The 23,221-nt window shown below is 34.5% G+C and overlaps 1 protein-coding gene across 4 annotated transcripts in view; it reads left to right on the top strand.

Moving 5' to 3' along the window:
• LOC144434628 (5'-AMP-activated protein kinase subunit gamma-1-like) overlaps positions 1-23,221 on the top strand; it is a 90,739-nt gene that overhangs the window by 48,250 nt on the left and 19,268 nt on the right. For 3 of the 4 annotated variants that reach the window (XM_078123116.1, XM_078123114.1, XM_078123117.1), the window contains 6 exons: positions 1,263-1,449; positions 7,272-7,292; positions 15,545-15,684; positions 17,180-17,228; positions 18,796-18,893; positions 22,478-22,559. In XM_078123116.1, coding sequence (XP_077979242.1) covers positions 1,263-1,449; positions 7,272-7,292; positions 15,545-15,684; positions 17,180-17,228; positions 18,796-18,893; positions 22,478-22,559 — 577 coding nt within the window. The remainder of the gene's footprint in view (positions 1-1,262; positions 1,450-7,271; positions 7,293-15,544; positions 15,685-17,179; positions 17,229-18,795; positions 18,894-22,477; positions 22,560-23,221) is intronic. The other variant, XM_078123115.1, reaches the window with a different exon arrangement.

Below are 23,221 nucleotides of genomic sequence, written 5' to 3'. Positions count from 1 at the left end.
TTAAATTGAATCCAAACTGTGCACCACTGGGCAAATGTCTAAGCAACTGTTGACAGGACAATGATGTCGAAATCAACCAAGCAGTGAGTCTAGGCTAGGCAGCAGCCATCACTACGTGTATGCAACTTACCTTGGTGCATGCTATTTCTGTATATTATGGCCTGTGTAGGGTTATACCTCTTGATAAAGACAGTTAGGAAAGTAGATGAAGCATGGTGCCCACTTTCTTGCTTCATTTATCCAAATAACTTCATCCCTCATGTAGTTGTTATTTTGAATTAAGGTATGGCAGTGATTCTATTGTCGCATACTTTTCTGTTCAAATAGTGACAACAAACCAAAAACTAGATACAGAAAAATCCATTAAGTTTTAATTCATTTTGATGAAAACAGTCTTGAAAGCAACCCCCAGTAATTTGTCTGCTTCACGTTGTGGGTAATTAGATTATACATATTACTAAATTCACAGCTTTTTAGGGCATTGAACAGGAAATAAACCAGGCAGAAAGCTTTCATTTACTTTTGTGAATGAAATGAGGCACTTCAGTAACTTAGTTAAGTTAGTAGGTAGTGTGATTCTTGTGTTTATCTTGAAGTTTGCATTTCAGTGTAGTTTATATCAAATTTAGTATCCTGAATACATACATGCCTCACGATTGATTTAACAAAAGATTGATGATTTTGTGTTATCGTTACTCAGAGCGTAAATAATTTACATCTTCTACGTGACTATATATTTTGGCTAAATCAGTCTGTCTTCTTTAGATCTTATTGTATACGATTCAATGAAGTACACTTGAGGGTGTTGTATACCACCAACATTTACATCCCCTCGTTCCTGTTATGAATGGTGATGTTTCAAAACGGAGATCTTTTTACAGTACACTTCATCAATATACACCAAGACATTTGCAACTGCAAAAATCCTGATATTTCTCACCATTGACATGACATGCAGTAAATATATAACCGCCTCAATATGGACATTTCTACCTTTCGAATATGTGATCTGTCCTCTCCTGTCGGACAGATTACTATTTGTTCCCAATGTACAAATGCCTATAATGGGATAACAACAATATAATACATGATTGTGTTCTTTATTCTGGATCTGTGCCACATTTCCCTAGTTTGTAGGATTCTATGCTACTATCCTTTTTGCATGATTATGTCATCTTCACAATTCACTAGATTTACTCCATTGAATCACTTAAGTCTTCACACTATGTGACTATATATTTGATATTTTTTCACTATTGTAGAAGAAAAAGACAAGTGGACGGATCGGTTCACCATCGACCAGATCTCCCATGTCTCCTACTTGTATGAGTCCTAGAGGAATTCAATCTAAGACTGCACCTATACGGATAGGTTCTCCTGTGGCAGGATCTCCCATTTCACCTAAAAACATCCAGTTACCTGGATCTCCTGGATATGCTGTACCCACAGGTCAGTTGATACTTCTATAATAATATGACCTAACTCCATGATGCATGAGTGTCAGTGCGGTGCACTCTGAGCATTTGAATGGGTGTTCTCAGTGGCCGTATGTTCACAATCACAGGTACATGTGAAAGTGCATAAGCGTGGATCCATCGACTGACACTCACACATTAAGGTGTTTTATAGTATTACAGCAAGTTTTATGTGGTCATGTTATTTCATGTACATGAAATGATGTCATGTCCATTTGCATACAGGTACATGACATGCAATGATGTTTTCGGTACTGCACTAAAACGCAATTGCATGTACCAATGGATGTGTGTGCACACCAGTGCAAGTAATCACTGGTACATTGTATATAAATTATGTGATAATGTCCAACCTGTCCCATAGAATGATAGATTATCCCCATTTCCGGTGTAATGTGAAGCCTTTTGAAAGTTAACTATGATTGGTGAGAAAACAGTAGAGAAAATTACACCCATTGTTATCATCCAATCAGTGATACTCTTCCAAGGGCTTCACTTCATCATTTTTGAAGCCTTTTAAAAATCACAGTCTGATTGGTTAGAAAACGGTGGAGGAAATGACACCAGTATTGTTTATATCGTTAATTATAAGAAAGTGTACTTCTAGTTGTCTAATGCTTTCCAATCATTTGGACCCTTTCAAAGGCTTCACATAAAATCCATTTTACCTGGAAAAAGACAAGACATGAATAAGAAAGCTGGAAGACAAGGAAATGGTGTTTAGATGAGTGGTGTTAGAGGGTACTAAGCAGAGGAGAGTAAAAGTGATAGATGTAGTAATCACATGTATGTTAGGGAGATGAATGTTAAAGGTAATCTTGAAATTGGTTTAGTGTGGTATACCAAAATTGTAAGTTTAAGAGGGGATTTAAACTCTATATTGAACACTAATGGGAGAAACTAGAATAGCATGTTTTATCTCTTATACATGGATTATATAGGGGAAATAACATTGCATTGAATTAATTGGAACTCACTGTATTGTATCAAAGCATTAAAACTAATGACAGGATAAAGTGAAGCGTGATTTGCTTCTTATGTGAGATTATTAGAAAAAAACATTGCTAGCCTACAAATGAAGTACAACATGCAGTCATTATGTAGACAGTCCCCAGTCCATGGTCAGTCATGGAGTATGTTAGTCTACTGGTAGACTTGAAGGACTAATGTAACTGCAATTATATTTTAGCTATCAATTATAACTGACATTTTGGATTTTAACGAGTGAAATTCAAAATATCGAAATGGCGGTTAGGATAACTGAAATAGTGTAGTAGCATTTAGTCCTTCAAGTCTACAGTAGTAGATAGGTTAGGAGTATGTGTGTCAGAAGTTGGTGTTTGTTTAAAAATGCAAAACAGATATAGTGACAAAATAATAAGAACACCAAACCCTTTTTGTAATTCTTGAGCAGCCTTGTGATATATGGTAATGATAAAAAGAATAGATTTAAAATACAAAAATAATATCAAAACAGTCACTGCATCAGAACCATGATAAATATCAAAATAGAAATTAATATTCCACACAATTTTGTTACTTTAAAACTCATTTTAAATAAAGTGTATCCAACACAGCTGCTGCAGTATTAAAGTGAAATTAAAATCAATAAAATATCCCTAGCATGTAAATACTCTTTTACATACAGTAAACACTTTTATTGTATGGCTAGTCATACTATTATAGTGTTAATTGTATACATGTATATACAGTCGGGTACAGTATGGTACAATCAATAAAATAGATTTTGTGATTTCACCTGTAAATTGAATATTGTTTATTATGGGTCACCTGATTCACCCATATGTTGTTTATATGTACATGTGTAGGGTGGGGTGATACAAAATGTAGTCAAATCAGGGAGGGTCTGTGTGAAAAGGGTCTTGATTCACCCTTATGTTGTTTGCATGTATGGGGGGAGGGGAGGGATTGTCAATTCAGGGAGGGTCTGTATGAAAAGGGTCCTGATTGATTATATTGTGAGCCTTCTAGACAATTTACAAATGTAGTTAATGTTGAGATGGGGAAGATTAGCGTAATAATAATATTCAAATTAAACACACGTCCAATTTGATTGGTCAATTTACAGGTTTATATATTTAGTACACTTTATGAATTAGAATTACTACACTTGAAACTGATGTAATAATAAGTAACTAAATTGATTAACTCTGATTGGTTACTTGGCAAATAGCAGAGAAATGTGCTCTTTGCTTTACATTATTAGATAACCAGATGTTTTTGTTCATTAGACACCATAATATGTAAATGAAGTATTACTGCCATATCTGATTGGCTAATCGAGGTGCATATAATTGTATAGATTGTATTTTGTTCATTGTGGTGAAACTGTTACAACAGAAGAAACATGAAAAATTTAAAGTTTTATATAGTTTTCTATTTGTCAACAAGAAGTAATTCTTGCAGTAAGGATGAGAACAAACCTTAATATTTAAGGTTTCAAAAGTGTTAAAAAAACCTACATTTAGTCATCAAAATTGTAGCTGAATATTTTGTTTTAGTCTTTTGGGTGGTAACCTTATTTAGCTTTCATCTCAGAAAATACACGTAATTATAAAAAAAACAATACGTGAAAGCATTCAGGCATTGTCATCTAGTCGATGTTAATCAAGTTGTTTAGTGGTGTGGAAAACAAGTCACTCTAGTATATTTTATTTCATATTGCAAGCTGATACCGTGTTTTACGCCCTGATAGAATTTCATGCACAGAAACTATACATGTGTATATCTGCAGCGTATGCATAATTGATTGCATTCTGTCTACAATTTGATATCTCCATTAGTTCAGCTCTGTTTGTTTTTTAATATCAGGTCATCTCACAGAATAAAGGGCATCTTTAAAAATATGTGTACCACCCTACATTTTAGCATGTTTTTTATCTCTTTAAGTTCTACCAGGATTCTAAACTTTAGATACCTGGTCAAAAAGATAGAAAATCTGTTAAAATGTAACCAAAAAAAAAAAAGAACCTGCCAGCCAAGCTGTTACCTGTGAAAACTGCATTTAGTTTTAATAATAATAATAGTGATGTGAGAGAGAGTGGTCTTAACTTCGCAAGGTTCAAAGAGTTGTATATTTATTACATGTAGATAAAAAGAAAATTTAGGGGGAAAAGGTCGTTGTTGTGTACAGGTCATTGACATACTCATCTTACTGAAAAGAATATAATTATGAAAGGTCAAAGGGCATGGTACTTTACTCAGATAGGTCACAGGTCATCCTGAATTGGTAAAGGTGAACAGATGGTGAACGTATACATGTACAATGTAATTTAGGACATTGGTTTGTATTCACATTAATTTCAGGGCTGTATATCATCAGGTCATTCCTTCAAGGTACAGGATGTCCAGATTGTATTCAATATACTTGTGTATTCATTGGATACAAATATGAACAACATTCTGAAAGAACTTAGCTGTATAATTGTTTGTAAGCTATGGAATTTAAAATTTATAGAACATTTTTATAATCTGAATTACATTTGTCGAGATATGAAATATTAATAAAAATTATTGGTTTCTGAAAGATTACAGATCGATAAATGGTAGGGTTCCACTCTTATTATTTTATCATTTGTTGTTGTCCTTTAGTTATGCCATCAGTGAAAATATTGAACATGACTGATTTCTATGCATTATAACATCACAACACAGCACATGTACAGAATGAAAAAAATAGGCTTAATAAATTCACTGATTTATCAGATTTGATTCACACACAAATTTACCAGTTGAACATTGAAATGAGACTCGCTATGTCTTGTGAATAGTCTACAATTCTTGCTACCTGAGATAGAATTTTTAATTTGGGAGGAAATTTGACACCAAATTGAGGCATCACATTTATATTATTATTGGTGTATGAAGTAAACACCATTTAATTAATTACTCATAATCTCATTGAAAGTAATATTAGTGGATGTGTCACCAGAGCGATTGGTGTATTCCATAATTGCTCCAAGAGAGGGTTTGTGCAGACTCATTTGAGAATTTGTCATTAGCCAATTTTGAAGTTAGGAAATTACATAATTCATATACATGTATTTATATATCATAATGTGCAGTTTGTGAAAACAGTAATGCAATTGATTCACACACAAATTTATCAGTTGAACATTGAAATGATACTCACTACATTTTGTAGTCTTGTGAATTGACAATTCTAGTTACCTGAGATAAAATATTACCACCTGCATGCGTCATAAAAATTGATAGATTTCTTAGTCGCAGTATGACTTCCGATCCTCCTGTTAGAGAATATGTTGACCTTCTTCTTCTTCTATTTTGACCTTCCCGCAAGAGATAAAATTTTATTGCAGGTACTGAGAATTGAAATCTTTCACTTGGGCCTACATAACGATAAATAAAATACAGAATTGACAGTCCTGAGCTTGGAGAATCGTTCAGATTTCAGAAATAAATGTGTTGTTGTCAGATAAAAATACTGCTTGGTAATGAAAGACTCTTTTATCCCATGTTGTCTGAATTCCATGGTAATCCAGGGTTTGATGGCAATAATAACATTGCAATAATTCAATGAATTTTAGTACCACTAGACTACAGTTGAGATAGAAGTTATCATAGCAAGCTGAATTGACTTTGATGTTATCTTGAGCCAGCCCTGTTCATTCAGTCATGGAATACTCTTATCGATCCTTGTATTACTTTCTGAGCCATATGTCACGAACAGAAAAGATAATTTAATACCTTATCAACTGACTTACTATCTGAATGTTCAAAAAATTGAAGAGACAGAGACTGAGGTTGTGATATTTATACAGTGAACATTTCTAACATGAATTGTATGAGACTTCATTACATCATGTTGTGTTCCCTCTTGTCTTGGTCTTCTCTTTCATGTGAGAGGGTGAGGCTGATGTGTTATGATGCTTCATCATGGTGTATCTGGCCATAGACCCTGTGGGTGGAGGGTCTATGATCTGGCAAACTTACTTTCTTGCATCATCAGCATGACATGTACATTGAAATTTGTAGCAAACTAAATTTTTCAATGGTTTTCTATTCTGTATACATGTGCAGTGCTATCATACATGTATACTGTATACATATGTATGTATAAACAAGACTAACATGTACATAGCACTATACAGTGTGCCCTCTAATCATAGCCAAATATTTGTTGTTGTGAGTCAAAATGATAAAAACAGGCATTTCTTGTAAGTCACCACATAGTAAGAGATAGGGGAACACCAAATTTTGGTACGTCACTAGAAATTGTGTGCATCAGTGGCGTGTCAAATTGGCTTAGAGGGCACACTGTTGCTATAGAGAAATCGCATGCTTGACTCATGCAATAATTTTCGGTGTCATGCCCAGGTATACTTTATTCAAATTAGGTTCATTGTCCTATTATTTTAGTACAAATGTATTTTTGCATTTCATGGTGTAAATGTAGAAACATTTTAACATGTGGACATGTAGACAGTTTTGTTAAGGGTTGTTAATTACAAATGTATGGCAGTTACCTGTATGTTGTACAAGTTTTTCTGCTTGCCAATGTTGTCTTTGAAGACTGTATGCCACATGAAAATACTTTTTCAGATTTTTTTTTTTTTTTTTTAAATCTTACATCCATAGGTTTTGTGAATGCTGGTGATAGGTATTAAAATACAGGTGTCAATTTTAGTATGGTGTAGCTTAAAAGGATGTTAAATTCTTAGAGAAACCCATATTATTTATAGCATGCATTTGGTGGTATACATGTCACAACAGTACTCAGGTCAAAAGTAATCTTTAACGTCCTTTATTTCACAGGAGAGTATTTCAAGTTCAGGGGTAAGTGACCAATTTATGAAAAGATGTACAAAAAATCATCTCCTCCTGACAACACCTTGCATCAGTTCATAATCCAGTAATTCTAACTTTTCATTGTGATATGCTATATAAAAAAGGCTACAATGCTATCTTCAAACTATTACTAATATTCATTCAAAACGACTGTATGGCTGTATGGGTGTGTGTGATACTGAGGACGAAATACTTAAACACATAACTTAACAAATGTGTGAATTTCGGTGTACAAATATCTGGTTAGTTCCCATCTTTCCTCTTATCCAGTTCTTCATTTGATGTCATTTCAAGGAATACTTATCGGGTTTAATATTGGTAATAGGCAGTCACCTACATTGTACATATTCTAACATTGTACACATACATGTACATGTATAATGTTTTACTTTAGGCTTTTATCGTGAACAGCGCCCTCTCAGGTATAACTTGGTATAAGGCTCAGTAAGTAAGATAAACCTTTGAAATGGTGGAGAGAAGAGATTTGTCATCTGTAGGGTATATGTAGACTGTTTTCATCATGTGTTACAATGATTGCTTCTCATAGGGATAAACATAACTCAGGAGTCCGAGACCATTGTCAAATTCCCCATACAACTTTAGCCTATAGGGTAAGATACACCAAGACAGCATTAATAAGACAATCTCTAGAAAAGTTGTTTATCATTCATTTTATGCATTCATGAGATTTCACTGTTGAGTACTTAAAGCCTGCTACATATTGTACTGATTTGCTTCTTTGGAAGAGTGAACATAAAGTGGTTCCTACATACATGTATTTAAGTATACACTGTTCAGATACAGTACTGTGCTGTATTATAATTTGTAAGAAACTACATCATGGTAACACTGTGATTGACATTAGATGTGATACCTCTTGAATAATCAAGGCATTATGTCTATGATCTAGGCCACTTGCCCCAGCCCCCCCCCCTCTGTCTCTCTCTCTGTCTCTCTCTCTCTCTCTCTCTCTCTCTCTCTCTCTCTCTCTCTCTCTCTCTCTCTCTCTCTCTCTCTCTCTCTCTCTCTTGCTCGCTTGCTCTCTCTTTCTCTCTCCCCCTCCCTCTCTCTCTCTCCCTCCCTCTGTCTCGCTCTCTCTCTCTCTCCCCCCTCCCCCCTGTCTCGCTCTCTCTCTCTCTCTCTCTCTCCCTCACTCCCTCCCTCCCTCTCTACCCCTCTCTCTCTCTCTCAACTATATTGCGGCATTGAAACTTGTATATCTGAGATCACCCTTCAACAGTTAACACGATTGACTGCTACATGTATGTACAACTCGATGCCCAGTGGGGAAAGGGGGGGGGGGGGGGGTGTTGTTGTGTTTGCTGTAAAGCAAATTGACATTCTGCTACCTGTAGGGCTAACCCATCCTTTTCACTAAGAATATTTTGAATGCTTTGCTTTTTGAAGATATGTCAGTGTCTTTATGTGAAACTTTGGCACATTTCAACAACTTTGAAGTTAAATTTTGTGACCGTGGCAGCTATGTTGGAAAATCACTCAACAATGATAGTGCATACATGAATATAAAACGAACTCTATGATTGGTGCATTTGCTGCTGGATAGTGAAACGAACTCTATGAATATGATTGGTGCATTTGCTGCTGGATAGTGAAATGAGCTCTATGATTGGTGCATTTGCTGCTGGATAGTGAAACAAACTGTATGATTGGTGCATTTGCTGCTGGATAATGACAGGTTGTAACCATTTGAGGGTGATCTAAGATACATATTACAATGTAGATGAGTTTCGATAACTTTCCTTCAAGGCAGTTGATGGAGAGAGATAGATATCATAGTCATAAGACCTAGATTATTCAAGCTGGATAGGATAGTGCTATAAGCAGTTTGCAGACTTGTATCATGAGCATCTTCTTTGAATGTTTCCGGAACAGAAGCACTAAGAAGATTAGAACATTGTGTTATTTAGTTCCTTGTTTCCATGGTATTACATGTATATTTGTAGAATCTGAGTAGCGCCTCTGAATCAGCTGATATTCTAGTGGGATAAGGTGAAAAGGATTTTATCAAACTGTAGAGGATTTAGAAATACAGCTGCCCCCTATGTGCATGTACACTGCCCAGAGCAATGACTCGTTTTACCGTGATTAAAATAGTAGAATGTAAGAAAGTTTGCTTTGATTGAAGTGATCGTGCCAGTGTTTTGTTGGATGATGATATTGCATGGCTTAGCCTGTGACTGTGACTTTCATAACTGTTGTCTTCTGAGTGTGCGAAAACAACAGCTTTTGAAGTCACAGTACATGTAAGTGCAGTAAACAGGCTATGTACATGTACATGTATGGTCCAAGTGTAGAAGTATCTCTCAGTTTAGTAATGTGGCCCCATTTAGTCTACTACACTGTACATCATGTAAGTCATACCTCACCCACTTTGTGACCAAAGTTATGTTTTGTGCATGTGGATACCCCCTCCCCTAGCCCTCACCTTTGACCCCCACCCTCACCCTATCCTATTCTATATGACTTGACATGCACAGAGGCTTACAGTTACGCTACTTTAGGTGAAGGATGAGAAATCATATGAAGTCATTTTGCGTTACGGTTTTGCAGTAGTTACCCCGTAAGGCTATGATTTCAATCCTAGGTTGTCACAGTAGTGCCGTCTTCTCAATGGAGACACAAGGATTACATACATATATGATGTAGGATCATTCTGTTGTTCCAGACCAACTTTTTCACAACTAAATTTTAATGCTAACTTGAACCGGGTCTTTACATTTGAACAAGTTCATACAGTATACTTATAATTTAAGGCAATAGACCCATGTACATTTTGTATTGTAATTTTTTATTATTTTTTTTTTATTTTTTTATTTTTTTTATTTTTTTTTTTTTGGGGGGGGGGTCTTGCACCAAAGTGATGCAGCAAATTTATATTGTTGATGTATTAGTAAACACCATTTTTAATAATTATTCATAACGTCATTAGAAGTAATATTAGTGGATGTGTTACCAGAGCCATTAGTGCATTCCATAATTGTTCTAAGAGAGGGTTGCAGACACAAATTTGATATTTATCATACTATAGCCAATTTTGAAGTGAGGAAATTAAATACAAAATAATGTAATTCATATAGTTAATGAAAACAGTAATGTAACCATATTACATTTGGCAGCCAAATTCAGCATATCATATAGGTATTAAAGCAATACAGTTGATATATAAAATAAACACCATTTAATTCACAATCTCATCAACACAATTGAGTGGTCGACTACTGATGTCACCATAGCAACCAAGTGAGGACTTCATTGATAGGTCAAATAACAGCTGATGTTGAACTATAGAGGGTGCTGTGTAGCCATGTTGTATTATAAAATGTCCTTCAATTCTTTGATTGAAAACATCAAAAAACAGTTTTTGGATCACCAGGGTGATTAGACAACTCATTCATTTAATATCAATTTCAACAATTAATCAGACAGTTAATCAGAGTATAATAGAGATATCTGCCTCAAAGGTAAAATCCAATTAAAACATCTGCAGCATATTAAATAGATTTTGCAATGAAAAGAAAATAGGCCTCATTAATGTCATAATTTAGGAGTTATTCGTTTGTTTTTAAATATCATAATTACTTCTCTTAAAGTTTTTAATTTGTCGCCATTGAATTTAATTTCCAGTAGTATTGAATCTGATTTAATTAGAGGAAATCTTTTATAGTTGATTGTCAAAAGCTGGGTAATTAGGTGATGGATGGTGTGGTTATATATTGTTGCCTTGCTGTCTTGCTTTGATTCAGCTGTGGTTAGGTTAGCATTGCTTTGGGAATATATTAATGTTAGTGACAGGATTTGACAGCCTGTTTTCACCACAAGTGAACACAAAGTTTATTAAACTGTCTTTATAAGTACAATGTATAAGGCTGTGTCTGTGTCTGTGTCTGTCTCTGTCTCTGTCTCTGTCTCTGTCTCTGTCTCTGTCTGTCTGTCTCTGTCTGTCTGTCTGTGTATTTGTCTGTCTATATGTATGCATGAATATATTGTTTGTTTATACATGTGTCTGTCTGTCTGTCTGTCTGTATGTATGGATGTATGTATGGATGGATGGATGGATGGATGGATGGATGCAACAATTTTGTGTACAGGAGTTCATCTCTTCTTGACATAGGCATTATATACCGTATACAGAAATAGGTAGTATTTTCACAGGGAATTCAAATTCTACTGAAAAGCTGTTGTGATAATAAAAAGATGACGACATATGCATTGTGAGTGAAAGGTAGAGAAGTGTATAATATGTAGTTCTCAGGTGGATATACGACTGCAAACAAATCTTTCAGCTTGATAATGTTTGTAAATTGCACATGGAATCTGTATTAGCCATTATGAACATTACCAATGATTGACAGTTGTACTCTAGGGCATACCTAACCTGGTGTGAATAGAAATATCAGAATAATACATGTAAACATACAATAGTTGCATACACACTTTCACTAGGGCCTAGATTTCTTAGAATTACATGTAAACACTAAGAGGTATTTGCATACACACTTTCAGTAAGGCCTGGTTATGTTGTGAATAGATTTCTTAGAATTATGTAAACACTAAGAGGTATTTGCATACACACTTTCAGTAAGGCCTGGTTATATTGTGAATAGATTTCTTAGAATTATGTAAACACTAAGAGGTATTTGCATACACACTTTCACATAGAGTGGTTTGAATATCCAACATCTTATATGAGTGTGTTTGTGTGATGTGTAAGCTATTGTTCAATAAATGAGTACAAAACTGCTATTGCACTAAAGATGTAGACTGATAAGTACAGATTACATTTGTATATCCTTTGAATCCAGCACTAAATCAACTGCACTCAAACATACTGTAGTTGTGTGCTTTTTGGCACTGGATTGATTTTAGCTGAATATGCACACAGGCTTTCCCCAGGGATAGCTGAATATGCACACAGGCTTTCCCCAGGGATAGCTGAATATGCACACAGGCTTTCCCCAGGGATAGCTGAATATGCACACAGGCTTTCCCCAGGGATAGCTGAATATGCACACAGGCTTTCCCCAGGGATAGCTGAATATGCACACAGGCTTTCCCCAGGGATAGCTGAATATGCACACAGGCTTTCCCCAGGGATAGCTGAATATGCACACAGGCTTTCCCCAGGGATAGCTGAATATGCACACAGGCTTTCCCCAGGGATAGCTGAATATGCACACAGGCTTTCCCCAGGGATAGCTGAATATGCACACAGGCTTTCCCCAGGGATAGCTGAATATGCACACAGGCTTTCTCCAGGGATAGAAATCTTGCTAACATACGTACTATTTGCCATACATGTGTATTTCTATATTCAACTGTTGTGTAAGGTGTCAAGAACAGTTGCACTGAATATGACAGACTGACTGGATGAGATATTTACATGTAGTGTCTACTCTCCACTTATATTATTTATCAAAGTTTAAGACACACCCTTTACTGCTATTTCACCTGTAATGTGATGTGATGTAATGTGATGTGATGTGATGTGATGTGATGTGATGTGAATTGATGTGCATCTACATGTAATGCAATGCAATGCAATGTAATATAATGTAATGTAATGTAATGTAATGTAATGTAATGTCATATAATGTAATGTAATGTAATGTACATGCAATGTGATGTACATGTATTGTAATGTAATATAATATAATGTAATGTAATGCACATGTATTGTAATGTCATGCCATGTCATGTCATGTCATACAATGCAATGTACATGGAATACAATGTAATGCAATGTAATGCAATGTGATGTAATGTGATGTGATGTAATGTAATGTTATATGATATAATGCAATGTAATATAATGTAATGTAAGGTACATTTGTTATGTTGTGCAATATTAATGTACATTTTTAATTGTATTATGTAACTACATTTAATGTAATGTTATGTTTATACAGTCATGTAATTTGTTTCTAATGTACAAATTACAATGTAATGTAATGTTATATAAATATATTATTTAATTTGAAGGCAATATTAAAATGTCAAAAATCCCATGACGACGTTTCAGAGATTTAATGTTATTACAAAAATCCATATTATTTATTGTGAACAAGTATAGTACAAAACTTAGAAGTACATGGTACTCTAAGGTGAAATGTATCCTGTATTTATCTACCATAATACCATGTACTCCACTGGCCAGGTAATGCGATTATAACTCTGATGAGAGAGACGTGTATTTCTCAGGTATTCATTTGATGTTAGACAACTCACAGCACCTAATCACTTAGTTTAGATAATAACTAACAGTAAGGGAATTGATAATACTCTAGATAACAACAATATATGCTTGAGAAACTAATTTCAGTTTTGACTCGTTTTTCCTCGAGAGAAAAATAGAAAATATCACAGATCAGAGATTGGGTTCTATAACCCACGTGTTTCTGACTTTCATATCTGAGGATGATCACAAAATGTAATTTGTACATCTGATCAGGAGAAGAATAGAAAATGGTAGATTTTGCATATTTGGGTTCTATGGTCACATGTATGTTTACTTTCCCAGTCATAAATGTAATTCTGTTTTCCAACTGAAAGCCAAGAAAATGAAACAGAAAGTGGCAGATCTTAAAGGGTTTTGGTTAAAATCCGATATAAATGTTTATTAAGAAGGTACTATCACTTGTCTGTTGTCAATCCTAAACTACATTTTCCCACAAGAAAAAAAATCGGAAAATGGTAGATCTGGAAGATTTTGGTTCTGCTGCTGCATGTATCATTTTTTGACTATGGATGAGTCAGAAACCACCTACATGTGTATTATTAATAGAACAGCAAATGATTTCTAGTGGGTGGCCTTTACACAAAGAGTTTAAGAATTATCTGAGATGTAGTAGGAGAGTGTATTAAATACTGATCTCAATTCTATCTGTTATTCCCAACACATATACTCTCAATATCTCCATAGGATTAATACTGCATAGTGGAAAGTTGAGCGCACTAACCTTAACAAATCTAATAATATCGAGTGAATTTTTAATATGGTACCACATCAAGGATAGTGCATTCTATGGAAAGAAAATTACTTCTCAATTTTACACTTTGCAGGTAATAACAAGAGATTGGGAGTAACCATTAATCTCTAGGGGAGTCAGCATGGTTGTAGATAATTTACGTGGGATGAAAATATTCTTTGCTGTCCACACCTTGATAAGAATGATTTATTAGGTTTAATAAAATGAGAATTATTTATTGTTTTTTTTAAAACCATATTACATGGTTGTTAAATGATTTAAACTCAATAAATTTAATTTAGGAAAATTTGGTGTTTGTGTGAAGTAATAGTGTTGCACATACTACTAGTATGTTTACAAATATTGATTAAATGAACACTTTAACTAAGTTAAAATAATTAAGGCGTAATGAATTGATAAATTTCTGAAGAAAAAAACCCTCATCTTAGTCAGTATAAATACAGAAATTATCAAATTCAATCAAGCTTTTCAGGAATGTATCATTTGGGGATTTATTGTTAAAACAAATAAGTCAAAAGGATGATTTAGAGATTGATATTTTGAAGTGGACTTAAGGGGTCCATCCCGTAGACTGAAATGAACTGACCTGATGATGTCATGACCTGAGTTATTTATAGCACACTCTGTAACACAGCATTGAAATGAACACAGCACCACCTACGTTGGTTGCATTACATCTTAACTCGGACTCTGTTACTTTGACGGCTTTACTGACTGACTACCTCAAGATTATGTTGCCTGTCCACGCGGTAGTTGTGTGTTAGAAGCTTATCAATCTTTACCTCGTGTGTAGTGTCAGGTAATTTGAAATCTTAGCTTACTGGTATTATAGCTAGAGGAAGACACAGAGAGTAATGGGACAGTTGCCAACATCAGTTCATACAGACATACATACTCAGAGTGTGTTTTAGCAGACTGTCAGCTTCCATTTGCAGATGTAGCTTTGGTTTTCACTGTATTACACTCATTCCATTATTGAGAACCTTTATATTGCAAGGTTTGTACATTTCTAAATTGCTTACTAGCAGGAATAAACGAATAATGAATTGGTTAAGCCTTGGCGAGTTATCTGATCACCCTGGGCCATACCATGCATTGTTAACATACTAGAATCACATACACACTGTGTACAGTATACAGCTGATCTCCTATGCTTTCCCTACCTCATACATACCCAAGTCTCGTAAATTCAGTAGTCGATATCTGATGACTTTTTCTTTTCATTTATTACAGCTGAAAAACTAGCGCAGTTGAAACTTCAAGACTATAATAAGGAGCCTTCGAGTAGACGACCGGTGACTACACACCGCTCACTTTCGGGGCAGTTGTCAAACTCACAAGTGGATGGTACTATGCAGAGCAAAGATGCTGTGGTGAGTGACCTCCTCTCTAGGGCATGATCCCTCTATGGTATGATATGTAGGTCAAGAAACAGTGGCTCTGTGTTTTTAAGTCGATGAGCCAAATCTCCTTTTTGTAGGTGTCTGGCCCCTGTAATTTATTGCTACTAGTACACTGTATAAAGTATAAGCCATGAATATCAAACAAAGCCACCAACTATTTGACTATGTTATATATTATCAGACATGTATGATTTCACCCAGGTCACATCACACTGCATGATCATGTTCACTGCATAGATTAAGTCTGGTTACTCATCAACGATTGTTTGATAAATCAAATATCAAAACGTCTAAACAGTAACAAAAAACTGATCTTGTTACATTGAGATTTTCCAAGTATGGATTTAATGTAAGCCATTGACATGCTAAGATTAATACCTCCTAGATATATATATATATACTGAATAAATTTCATGGTTAAGATGAGTTAATCATAATGCAGATTGAAAGAATTGTACGTCTCTAGTGGGTTTGTTTTTCTTGGCACAATTTCAAACTTACAGCATCATGATAGGTTATTGAGAGGTCATCGTTCTCATAGACTAGTATATTGTGTCTTGATAGAAAAACTAACTGTATAAACTTTCATTAAATGCACACACACATACACACGCATCAGAAAGCATTAGATCTCTTAAACTTAAAGATATATCATTAAATCTGTAATATCTACCTTTATTTAGAACTAAGGTCATACTGATCTTTGCCACTGAATTAGGTCAATGGACATGAATGGGGTCGGCAGGTATCCCACTGTGAATGGGTTACATTCTTATTTAAATTTGTTTGGTGAAATACCTGGCTTTGTGAAGTGTCTACTAGGGGATTCTGTGTCATGACCTTATTAGCTTTGAAATCATAGACATATACTCTGCAATAAAAGACAGTATAGATTCCAGGCTGTGACCTTAGCATGGCTACTGTTCTCTGAAGTGATTTGTGTTTTTTATCGTGATAATACTCTAAAGTTTGATTTGAAATGAGATTTGCTTTGTCCGTCCTAAAGCTGAGTAATCGTTGTGGGCCATCAGAAAGATTCATTCAGTATTCAAATGAAAGAGGAAACCTTTACACAGTGAGCTGAGGACTTTATGGATTCCAGACTGTCGTTATATCTAGCTACTATTGAATTCTTTCAGCATTCTTTTGTTTGTATCAGAAATGAAAATAGTTTTCCTCTAAATCTGAAAAAGCTGTTTTAGCCATCAGAATTCTGTACCAGGGAATAGTAGGCAGGACAGTGTGGATTGCGGACTGTCTATGCCCTTATCTAGCTACCATATTTTAAATTGAATTGTGTTATCATGGAAATGGTCCATTACATAGATCTGAAATGAAATTCCCTTTGCCTCAAATCTTTTTAGTGGCCATCAGACAGACTTTTCTTAAAATATCAAGTAGCCCAATAACATCCCACTCCAGGCCTCACTTTGAGCTCACAATGCTTGTATGTTTGTTATTTCAGTTCTCCACCTCAGATCCATGTCTTGAAAATATGGACATTGATGAGGACGGTATGTAGTTTTCAATTTATATAACAGTTACTTTTATAATAAAGTCCATACTGATTGTTGTACAGTCTTGAATAGTCTTAAGGTATTGACTTAGACTATATCATTTATGATGTTATATACATGTGCTGTATTAAATGACGAAATCAAGATAATATGAGTCCTACAACATAGCATATGTCACATACATATGCACACATATAGTACTTAGGTGTGTATCCATGTTTGTGTATGCATATTATTCATCTTCCTATACATATGTACATGTGTATCGTGAAATGTCTGAATCTTTCAGTGAGTCACATACATACATACACACACACACACACACACACACACACACACACATACACACATATACACATACATACCCACACACATACACACACACACATGCACGCATGCATCCATACATACATACATACACACACACAGACATATATACATACGCACGCTCACACGTACGCATGCACACACACATACATACATACTTACACACACACACCTACATACATACATACATACACACACATACATACACACACATACATACATACATACATACATACATACACACACACACACACACACACACACACACACACACACACACACACACACACACTGACAATGTTATTTCTGTGAAACTAATAATAGGTCTCAAACTGACATCATTATTCCTTTAGAAATGAATTCATTGATGCGTAAACTTGCAAGACCATTTTGATGAGAAGTTGTATAATCCAGGAAACCGTTATTTCATTGAGTGATGTATACAAATAAGTAGTGCAATCAAAATTAATGACAGTAGATTGACTGAAGACGTACTATTACTAGGTGATACTAGTATTCCCCAATCTCATATTTGTCTTCATTCTGCCAAGGAAAATATAAGGGGCTTATATATGGGCATTGTCACTTTTGGTTGAAGATGTGTAGTGATAAAACACTTATGATACAAATATATGTACATGTACTGCTGAATGAAGACACATATTTGGACATAATATGATTATAATGCTATATGTATATTCATGATGGAAGCACTGAGATTCATACACAAGTTCCCTTCTTCCACTTTCTATTGAAAAACAGACATATATTTCTAACAAAACATTTGGATTATTCTGTCAGATCCAGTTAATTAGACACTGGTGAAGAACTAGTGATTTGTTTGAAACGTGTGTGTTTTTCAATCGAAAGTGGAAGAAGAGAGCTTGTGTATGAATATAATTATACCTGCATAACCTTAATTTAAAGAAAATAATGGGAAAATAATGATTATTCTGAATATGTTTTGACTAATTTTTCAAGCACTGCAGAACCAGTGATGTAGACATTTGTTGTAGTGACATGTATACTGACCAGAAAATGACCAGAAAATAACTCATCTCTGTTTGAGCATGTACGTCTTGACTTGATCTATGGTAGCTGTAATGTTTACTATCATAGTGTTTCATAATGCATGCATCTATGCAATATTAGGAATCCATTTTTTTTTATATTTTACTGTAATCTTACTCTACAGATTGAACATTTGTTAAATTCTGTTTTTATTTGAATCTTACAGATGAACATCTTGCATTTGTTAAATTCATGAAAGGCCACCGATGTTATGACCTTATCCCTACGAGTTCAAAGTTGGTTGTTTTTGACACTCAGTTATTGGTAAGTTGTGGAAAAATATTTGATAAAAATAGAAATTGCTGTCAAGCTCTAAAGTGATCATCTTTGACAGTTATGGGTAATGTTTTGAATAAATATTGTAGTTAATAATGAATACACAATCTGATGAAATACATTTTGTAGGTAGAGAAAGAGCCTTTTAAAAAGATATGCCATCAGACAGCATATATGATCTATTGAAGAAACTGGGTATTTTTAAAATCTCTGAAAACACTTAGTGAAAAGATATGTTGTGTGGACATTACTGATAGACGTACGTAATCTTTGAATGGAAAACTGGCTTCTTTCATTCAGTTTAATAAAAACTAAATTGTAAAGGAAACGCATTTACTCGTCTCATATTAATTGATAATGTAAAGATGAGAGATAGTCTCTGCTGAGACCTGTATGGCCTTTGTATTCATAATTAGTTGTATTCAAAGCCATAAATTGCAAATACTATTCATATACCATAATAATTTAGTCTTGAACAAGGGACACCATACTGTGTTTTTATTATTAAAAAAAGTTGGAATTGCATTTTGAATCAATTTAGTATACAACAGTGATAACAAAACACTGAACTGTAATGTGTTGGACCTGAAGAAATAACAAGGGACCATCTTGTAATTTTTATCATAAAGTAGAAAGTGTATTTTGAATCAATTTAGGTCATTTTATAGTGATAACACAGCTATATACTGTAATGTATTAGTCCTAAACAAGGGACGTGGGACCAGCTTGTGATTTTTATTATCAAGTGGAAATTGCATTTCCAATCAATTTGTGTAGGATACGAATGATAACAAGACATTCAGTGTGCTCTAGAAACTGTTATTTTTAGTTTGTAAATGTCAAACCTTCACTTCGAAAAGGAAGGACACCAGCTGAATTGCCTGCAACTAGCAGCAGTTGTACACTTAACATAGCTGTCATGCAAAGTCACCACAGTGATTGTTCACTTAGAAGTGTCATGCAAAATCACCACAGTGATTGTTCATTTAGATGTGTCATGCAACATCACCACAGTGACTGTTCACTTAGATGTGTCATGCAGTATTACTTCAGTGCAGCTTGCCACACACAGAGTTTTTGCCAAGGTCTTGCACGAAATTACATCCTGTGCAGCTCGCCATATAAATGATATTCATAATCCTTCCTACATGTACATGTATGAATATTCCTTGCTCTGTTTATACATGAAACAACATATCACCTTCACTCTGTCTTACAAACTTCCTTGAATAGACTGAGACCTGGCCAAAGATTACCTCTTCTGTTCCAAAAGTAGCGAGAACACATTTGTAGCACTGTCACAGTGAAAGAATTCTGCAGCTAGCAGCACACCTTGTGCACAAGCCTGTCTTCTATCTTTCCTGAGCGGCATTGTAATATGTAGTGCTGCACCAGTGATGTACAGGTGATGTAGTTGTGCATAAGCAGCACAACCCAGGCTTGTAGCTATTCTGAGCTGCATTGTGCACAGGTACTGCATTAGTGCTGCAGTCATGTAGCATACATGTACATGGTGCAAGATTTCATATTCATAAAGAGTATAAAAGTAGAAGTACATCCGTACCCTGACACTGCTGTCTGCGAAATTTGCAATTTGCTTCCAAGAAATTTGTTGACTTTGTGAATAGAAATTTCATTACTAAGAATGAACCCCGAGTCCATGAACATTCATTCTCACATTATAAAAGTAGCTATTCAACTTAGCGAGAAAACTTTACACTCAGAGGCTTGATCATTAAACCATGGTCACTTACATCTGCCTAAAATGAAACCAATAAATTATTTCTAGTAGAAAATATGTTGGTGAACTTAAAAAGGCATAAATATTCTAGTATAAAAAAAATATGTTGCTAGTCTGTTGCTTGGGGGTCTGAGTCTCAATGTAATAAAAGAACCAAATATATTGTGTTCTTCAATATTAACAAGTCGACTGGTGGTTTTGATAATTTTCACAGTTGTATGCTGCACTGCCACAAGGCATGTGTAACATTATCCTTGTCTTGGAAACTGATTTGCATATAGTAAAAATCGATTGAGTTTTTGCTGGTGGGAGATGTAATAATCCACTTTTAACCTTTACAGACAATTTACTGTGTAGTTTCATTTGTAATTTGATTGATGAGTACTTATGGATTACAGACATTGCTGAAAACTGTCTAGAGTAACCCATTTGTCAGTATACTATTTTGCTTAGTCTATTAATAATTATACTTGTCTCTATATCTGGCCCACCTAACCCAATGTAGCTAGTTAAAACACAAACACCAAGGGCTGAAACCAATGTTTTGACGTCTGCATGGTGTGGCGTCGTAGTTCATTTCATGATATACAAAATGTAGCAACAAACTGTAATCATTCAATCTTGCTATCTTGAAATGTAGAATGTACAGTTTCTTATTGGTTTCTGTGTGGTTGTATCATACAGAGCCGCAGAACGTTAACCTGCAAAGCGTTGTATGTAATATTTACAAATGTCATGTGATTTGAAGAAAAATTATATGGCATGCAATATTATATCTTTTGCTAATACTTTTTGCATTTGCTTTAGAAAGTGGCAAACAAAATAGTGAATAATTCTCATACAATATGAGATAGCTTAATAAAGTGTGATTGATTAGTTGATTAGAAAAATTCATATTAGAAAATTATGAATATTTAAAAATGATTGATGTAATCAACATTATGAATATTTATATAAACAATTAAAACTATAGTGTAATAAATATTATGAATATTTAAAGTAATGAAAATTATGAATATTTAAATAAGTAATGAAAACCATGGTATATTGAAAATTATGAATATTTTAAAGATGTACATGTAATCAAAACTATGGTGTGTTGAAAATTATAAATATTTTAAAAAAATTATTATTATGAATGTATATAAATATGAATATTTAATTATCAAATCAAGCTTGTTTGGTACTCTGTCTGATGTTGTGTTTACATTGTTCTGTGTTAATGCATTCGGTCTTTTTTTATCTCCTTTTATCACATCACTTTGACAGGTTTACATTGATATACCCTGCAGCACTTTACAGGATATAGAATGTAGAAGGACAGTGTGTTTACTTGCCAATGTCACTTTAATCATGTTTCATCCCTGAGCTTTTGTCACCTAGCGATGGGTTTTCATCACTTAACATAAGATGACTAGCTCATGTTGAAATGTCTGAGTTTGATTGCTCTTGCCTAAGGCCACCAGACATGTGTTGAATGCCATTTTCGGAAATGTCTCCCAATTGATGCTGTCAAGGCAAGGTTGCTGACGCCCACCTTTTTCTAATTTTGTCTAATTTTTGTTTCATGTTCAGAGAATTGAAAAATTTCTTCCTATTGTGTTAAGTGCAACTCTCCCAACTTTGAATGTCTCCCAACTGTCCAACCAAGATTCAGCTCAACATGTTCACATTGAACCCCCCCCCCCCCTCCCCTTTGTTTTGTAACTTAAATGCCATTCGACTGAAAACATAAATCCAAGGGTGTATATTATAGCTATGATCCATTTGTCTCATATTTTCTTTTTCAAATAAATTAATTTATAACTTTTTCTATGCTTGTCTTTCTTAGGTCAAGAAAGCCTTTTTCGCATTAGTGTACAATGGTGTTAGAGCAGCACCATTATGGGATAACACTAAGCAAGATTTTGTAGGTAAGTACATGTAGCTCATATACATTAATGTGTACAATTGTACTGACAAGTGAATGTGATCTATCTTTCTGTCTCTGTTCTGTTCATCCATATGTCTCTTTCATTCTACATCTGTCTGTCAGCCAGTCTTTCTAACTGTCCTTTTAATATTATTCTGTCTCTAAATCCATCTATCCGTCTGTCTATGCCCTTCTGTCTGTCATTCTGTGTCTGTCTCTGTCTGTGATTCTGCATCTTCAAAAGCAATTATAATTTATAAATGTATTCATATTTCACATCCATGTAAGTGAAACATAATTATATCTGCATATGTTTAGAAAATATATTATGCACGTTTTAACAATCAATAGCTTTCTTTTGACTAAATGACAGTTTTTTAAGTTTTTTATTACATTGGATTGTTCCAATAAGAATTTAATTACCCTGTCCTTTCTCAGTACCTTATTTAATATCAGTTTAAGAGTGATTTTCTTTCAAAATTACATTTAAGTAATAGGCGAAGTACATCACATGTTTCATCTCTCAATAAATCCCTTCTTACATGTAATTCTAAATTAAGGTAAGAAGCTAAAATCATTGTGGTTTCTCCCAAAGTGAGATTAGTTGACTTGCCATGTTATATTTATATGTACAACCTTGTACAGCTATACGTACACAAAAAT

This window comes from Glandiceps talaboti, chromosome 4 (genome assembly GCF_964340395.1).
Source record: "Glandiceps talaboti chromosome 4, keGlaTala1.1, whole genome shotgun sequence".
NCBI classification, from domain to species: Eukaryota; Metazoa; Hemichordata; class Enteropneusta; family Spengelidae; genus Glandiceps; species Glandiceps talaboti.
Note: the sequence above shows the minus strand (reverse complement) of the source record. Positions and strands in the feature narration are given on the sequence as shown.